Here is a 6340-nt window from a genome sequence, read left to right on the forward strand (position 1 = left end):
AATCACTGTTGGTGTCCCAATATTTTTGTCCATATAGTGTGTGTGTATATTATATAAATGGCATATATAGTATTTTTTTTATGTGTTTTTGGTAATAATTCTCATTTTATTTTCTACCTGTAGAGCCATGCTGCGGTGGTTCGTCCGAATGGTCTGTGTGCTGGGGGCTGCCTATGCAGCTAATCAATATCTGGATGTCTGTATGGATGCGAAACATCACAAGTTTGAACCAGGTCCTGAGGACGCGTTACATGGACAGGTGATACTAAAGCTTTCTGTACCTTTGTTAGATAAATGACTTCTTGTGAGGTTAGAACCAACATCAAGTACCCCTCTCAGGGGCAGTTTGTAGAATCTTCACGGTCGGCTCCAGGCTGTGATTTAATGATATCCGAGGAGCCCGGTGCTTTATACATAACTTTTATCATACCTGGATTTAATGTTGGTGGGGATCTGTACCCTGTGGACTCTCGGTGTAGTTTTAGGTGAATGATGTTCTCCTCTGCCTCTAGTGTACTCCTTGGAAGGAGAAGTCCTGCTGTACGGTCAACGTCAGCGAAGAGGCTCACAAAGATCAGTCCTATCTGTACAACTTCAACTGGAACCACTGTGGGGCCATGTCTCCAGAATGCAAGAAGCACTTCATACAGGACACCTGTTTCTATGAATGCTCGCCTAATCTAGGACCCTGGATCCAGCAGGTGAGCCGTGTGGGCTGCGGACTATGCAGCAGATACAGGACATTTAAATAAATCGCCACCATAGGTCACATGGAGGTCACATGATGGTTGGATGTCTGCATGCTTTTGGTCATGTAGTATGATTTGTGTGACTTTCCCCGGCTCAAACTCCACACTGAGCTGATGCTTCATTAGCATTGCCATAAAGTCCGTTACTCCATAGACCTTCATTAGTCAGCATGTCCGGTTGGGTGATTGAGACTGAGCCATTCTATTGTTTCCCACGGGCAGTATGATAAGGAGTCAAGGTGTTTGTCTACTAGTTTGGGGCTAAAATAACATATCGAGAACTCGGCTGATATGCAATGTTTCTCGCTTCTGCGTTTCTCGCTCAGGTTGATAGTGATTGGAGGAAAGAACGAATACTAGATGTTCCCCTGTGCAAAGAGGACTGTGAGACTTGGTTTGATGATTGTAAGATGGACCACACCTGTATGACAAACTGGCACAAAGGCTGGAACTGGACAACAGGTGAGTCTGCCAGATACTCAAGCTTTATATGGACCACCCCAGTGTGGAGGAAACTCAGCCCACAGGTGGGATATGGTTGTGATTCGGGGATGAGGACTGGTTGTGGGGTTAGTTCCAATTACACGTTGGGGGTGGTAAGTAGGCAGTATTGGTGGCAGGGAGTGGATATGACCAAGTGATGCTGTCCTGCCTGAAGATTGAAGATACAATCCCAGGGTTCCGGAAAAGCGGCGCTTCGCCCCCAGTCTATGCTGGCCAGTATAAAAGTACAGCTGTGCGGATGGAACTGACCAGTGGCCTTAAAGTGCCGGGGTCATCAAGTTATCCCCAATCTGGTCCTGGCATTGTGTACTGAGACCCCCCCCCCAACCATTAATAGACTTGGAAAGGGTGATATGGGATGAGGACAGAACCCTCCAGCTCACCATGAACAAACTTTATTTTCCCATGAACAAATCCTGAGAGTATTTAAAAAAAAAAATAATTAAAAAAAGTTTGTGTAGCTAACAGGACAGAGGATGATTTGGAATGCTGTGGAGGTTAATATCAGTCGCACTTACTTCAGGAGGCCACTGGACATAAACTGCCAGAGCCAACCTGTCAATGCCGGTCAAGCTCTGGTATCGCCTCACTGTACGGTGCCAGGCAGTCCGGTTAGAGGTGTGACCAAAGCATTTTTAAGAAAAAATAGTTTTATTGAAAGTTTAATATTTTTAAACTCTGCTTATGCTGTTTCTATATGCATTATCGGGGCTTTTAGGGCTGTAGAACCCTGCAGTACCCTCAAACCCAGCAAACATTCCGACCTCCTAGAAAAGAGGGGGCATCATGGGAGTATAGTGGAACAGAGAGATTTGGGACATTATGAGGGTATGTTATATGATGTCTTTCAATCTCAAGTCATGGTGTGTTTATGTGTTTTTTTTTTTTTTTAACAGGGGTAAACCAGTGCCCGTTAGGGACACAGTGCAAGAAAATTGGAGAAGTCTTTAAAACGGCCAAAGATTTTTGTGAGAAGATCTGGAGTAATTCCTACAAGCACACATCGTACACGAGAGGCAGCGGCTTGTGTCTGCAGCTTTGGTTTACTCCAGCAGAAGGCAACCCCAATGTGAAGGTGACCCAGTATTACGCCAAGCTCAAGGGCTCTGCCGACACGGCCGAGCGAAGCCTACTGCTGCCCTTTGCTCTGCTCGCTTCTCTAGGCATTCTAAACATGCAATGAACTTCTCTTCGAGCTTAAAGTAACACCAGCAGAGTCTTCGCTATTCCCGAGTGACGTTCGTTTCGCTGCAACAATCAGAAGAACTGAAGAAGCTCTCAAAGCTTTATGGAGATGCTGAATCTGGAAGCCCATTGACCCAATGTCCAGTTTTTGGACCTTCTGCCACTACCAGAACTTTGTGTCCACTGTGGAAGTAGGATTAGCCATTCCTCATTCTATACGCACTGACCCGGACTACTAAACTTATCAAAATAAGATCAGCTCTGTGTATATAATATATGTAATAGTTGTATCCTCTTCACCAAGGGTCTTCTGACTCAATATTCACCTTCACGCTTTTTCCTATTCTCTCCAACTAGGTAGATTTATTGGGGATCTCTCCATAGAGGGAAGAATTCACTAGTTATAGGGTCACGAATCCAGTATTTATACATTATAGATGGGGCAGCACCATGTTTTTTTTATTATTATAATATCATCTCTGCTTCTAGCAGGAGTTCATTTGCATATGGGGCTAAGAAGAGAACCTTTATGCATTCGCATTATATTCTGCTGACACCACACAGATAATGTTTATTTTTTTATGGCCTCTGTCCCAATCAACGTGCACAAACTGCTTGGGGGATCACTAGTATGCATGCAGGTTACTGTCACTTATTAACCCGCCTGTGATCACCCGTGAAGAGTAATTAAATAAATACAGGCTGGAAACGTGAGAATTTATAATAAAGTAAATAAGTGTCATTTCTGGTCTCTCCGTTGATTGACCCGATTTAGCTCAAAAGCAGATTTTTGGTCCTTTAAAAGAAACTGTCAGGTCGTTCATTTCTTGCTCGCACTTTGCCAAGAGTCCTTGTTTTTGGGGACAGTCTTTTGGCCTTTGTCTTGGGTAACGGCCCCTCTGTCTTGCCTCTGCTGGGTCAGGTAGCCATATAATCAATGGCGTTTTGTGCTGAGCGCCTCAAGGTGACTGTCCAGGGCTGTGGCCATGACCTGGCTGCACCCGCTTCCACCGCCAGACACATCGGCCTCTTGCGGCACCAACATGACCGTCCCCATTTTGACTCCTGAAATGTTGAGGGGTGGGGGGTTTGTCACTGTGTTTTATTTCCGTTTTAAGCAGACACTGGAGGTCAGGGGACAACGGGCTCTGGTACAATCTAGCTGCTACGGCTACTGGTCAATACAATGGACCTTTAACAGCAGACGCTCGTGCACAACGTATATCACAAGGTTCCAGTTTAAATTCCTCCTGCTGCCGTGCACGATGCATTTTTTAAATATGCGTCACTGGTTAGACAAGGAACATAGTCAGCCTGGTAGCAGTGAGAAGCTGCCTCAGCTCTTTGACCCCTTCAATAGCAGAACAGAACTCTCTGGAGGCTAGAACTCCAACTCTGTGACTGTATCTAATGGGGCAACACTGCCAGCTAGTGGCTGAACGCTGAACAACATGCATGAAAACAAGACAGGGCAGAGCAATGCTGGTTGGGGTCCTAGGGCAACACCGTTACAAGGGCCCCTTCAATATACATATATATATATATATTCACACACATCACAGAGCATGTGCACAATCATGCATACACGACATGTATGATTCCACCGACCTCTCTACAGTGGTTCTGTAATTATGGTTCTAAGCAAGTCCATCTAAACCGGACATTTGCCTTGCCAGTCAACGGTTGAGCCAAAAGTCCTGTTGTCCGTGACGTCCCGAAAAATGATTTTATGTTCGCTATTTGAGCAGCTATGCTCATGTGCGCTACGGAATATGATGGCGCTATATAAAACAATAAATAATAATGTGATCAGATTGGGATCCTCACACTTCTCTCTAGGAATTAATTTAAAGGCTCTGTTGTCTAGCAAAAGCCAACTGGAACTTTTGATAAACTAACTGGAGAAACGATATATAAATATTGCCAGTCGGGTACATTTAAATAATTTGTAGCTTGCAAAACATATTTCCAGTCTTCTTTTATTGATGCCTAATGATGGATTAAATATGTAAAAAATGGCCTCTAAAAAGCCAAGCGTGTCCTTTAACATAATTAGATATCATTTGTACGGTAAAATGAAAAAATAGCTGTTGAATGGACACATAACAAAAGTGCCAGAGAAATTAGCTCTTTTAGAGTTGGTTGGTGCAAAATATCCTTGGCCATGAAGGGGTTAATTGAGATGCCCGCACTCAAGCCGGGATATTAAAAAAATGTGGCCCTCGAGGACTGGAGGTGTGCAGCCCTGAAGTAGCCAATGCGCAGCAGATTTTGGTAAGAATTTGCCCCTCTGTCACATAACTGGGTGCAGATTGGGCGATCAGGGCCCCCAGACCACCGCTTCTCCTCGGGCCGGTCAGGTGATCTCTCTAGAAGCACTATGGGTCTGACCTCCCGCAGACTACAGGGGGCAGCACTGGTTAACCTGTGACGGTGTTGGATGTAGATCCCTTTAGTGAGGGTGGTGGTGGAACGGTCTTCTGAGGACTATGGAGCTGGGGTTAGGTGGAAAAGGATATGAAGTCCAAGGAGAACTGAGGAGTGAGGACACCATGACAGTGACGGCTGGGGATTAATGTTCCTCCTCAAGACTGTTTGTGATGGAGTATCTACCTGAGCCTGTGACGGTCTCGGACAGTGATCTGTTCCCTGCCTGGGATCAGGTGGTTCCTAGGATACCACAAAACGTCCATCAGCAGAGCCATTGTTTTCCTGGTCACACCATCTATCGCACTAACACTTACACAATGGTGCAGAACATGGATTGTAAAACTACCCTGTGCTCTGTATAATATTTCTATAACCGCAGAACTCATTGATATTCCGGCTGTGGAACCTCATTCCCATACCTGAGAACTTTCTAAACGAAACTCTTGGAATATTAACCCTTTGATAGCCCATTGTCAAGATTCCATGTAGTTTCTCCCAAAATTACTCTAATACTGGTCCTCATGGAAACCTTGACTTATCATTATATAAACATTCGCTTAACTGAGTCACCTGCATTCAAGCAGGGCTCTCATGTATACCATACTGCTGGCAAAAGCACCAACTGCGAGTCTTATATATGATCACAGGAGTCATGTGTAAATGGTGTCACCCTGAGATCGGGGCAATAAAACGTGGACGCGTGAGAGTTCCCAAATATGCTAATTTCTTCCCAGCTCTATATCCCATAATCCTTTGCGCTGTGCTTAGCATTTTCCTATTACTTATTTCAATCTTTTTCTCTTTTTACTAATGCTGGTTCGGGGGCCATATTATCGATAGGTAGTAATGTGGGATATTTCTCTGCAGTTGCCTAAAGAATATCCTATATATATAGAGAAATGGCCGCTTTTTGGGCGCAGCTGGCCGGCACAGCTGTTGACCGTACGTTCTGTTCCGTGACCCCTCGCATGGCACAACAAGCCTCTTGTCATACGCAAGACTCGGCTATCACACGTAGAAAGGATGAATCATATATGTGTAGTAACTGTAACTGCATTATATATGCATCATCTATATGTATATGTGGATTATTATATATATATTGTTTTATAAAGTGCCATCATATACCGCAGCGCTGTATGTATAAAAAAAAATATCTGAAATGGCCAAAAACAGGCACTTTTGGGGTTAGGGGATGCCGTTAGAAGCGGGGCCACAGGACGGAGAAGACGAAATGTGTTTTATTCACACAATGTCAATGGGGTACGCGCTAGGTGGTCCTGGCACTTTAAGGCCAAATGACTTGCGGCCACCGGCTGTATACGATTAGTGCACGGCAGCATTTGATCCCCGCCAGGAGAGGTAGATCGAGGGGTATAGGTTGCTGTCTGCCAGCAGCCCCCCGGGGCATTCGCCAGACCCGGACTACTTGGCCAGTTCGGGCCGGACAGCAACGATTCCATCTCTGGGAT

The 6340-nt window shown here is 45.0% G+C and overlaps 1 protein-coding gene across 1 annotated transcript; it reads left to right on the forward strand.

Annotated features, from left to right (window-relative positions):
- The first annotated feature begins 127 nt into the window (after positions 1 to 127).
- LOC149280641 (folate receptor alpha-like) lies at positions 128 to 2436 on the forward strand. The gene is made up of 4 exons (XM_089500341.1): positions 128 to 259; positions 513 to 701; positions 1076 to 1211; positions 2150 to 2436. Exons 1-4 carry the CDS (start codon positions 128 to 130, stop codon positions 2434 to 2436), a joined length of 744 nt encoding a protein of 247 aa, XP_089356467.1.
- Positions 2437 to 6340: the final 3904 nt, after the last annotated feature.

The sequence above is a fragment of the Sceloporus occidentalis genome, unplaced genomic scaffold, assembly GCF_023333645.1.
Source record: "Sceloporus occidentalis isolate IW3139 unplaced genomic scaffold, rSceOcc1.0.p SCAF_151, whole genome shotgun sequence".
Taxonomy (NCBI): Eukaryota; Metazoa; Chordata; class Lepidosauria; order Squamata; family Phrynosomatidae; genus Sceloporus; species Sceloporus occidentalis.

Excerpts from the sequence above, each read along its gene's own strand:
- LOC149280641 (XM_089500341.1), top strand. The coding sequence starts at position 128 with ATGCTGCGGTGGTTCGTCCGAATGGTCTGTGTGCTGGGGGCTGCCTAT. Across the intron at positions 260-512 it reads AGGACGCGTTACATGGACAG|TGTACTCCTTGGAAGGAGAA; the intron begins GTGATACTAAAG and ends CTCTGCCTCTAG. Across the intron at positions 1,212-2,149 it reads AGGCTGGAACTGGACAACAG|GGGTAAACCAGTGCCCGTTA; the intron begins GTGAGTCTGCCA and ends TTTTTTTAACAG.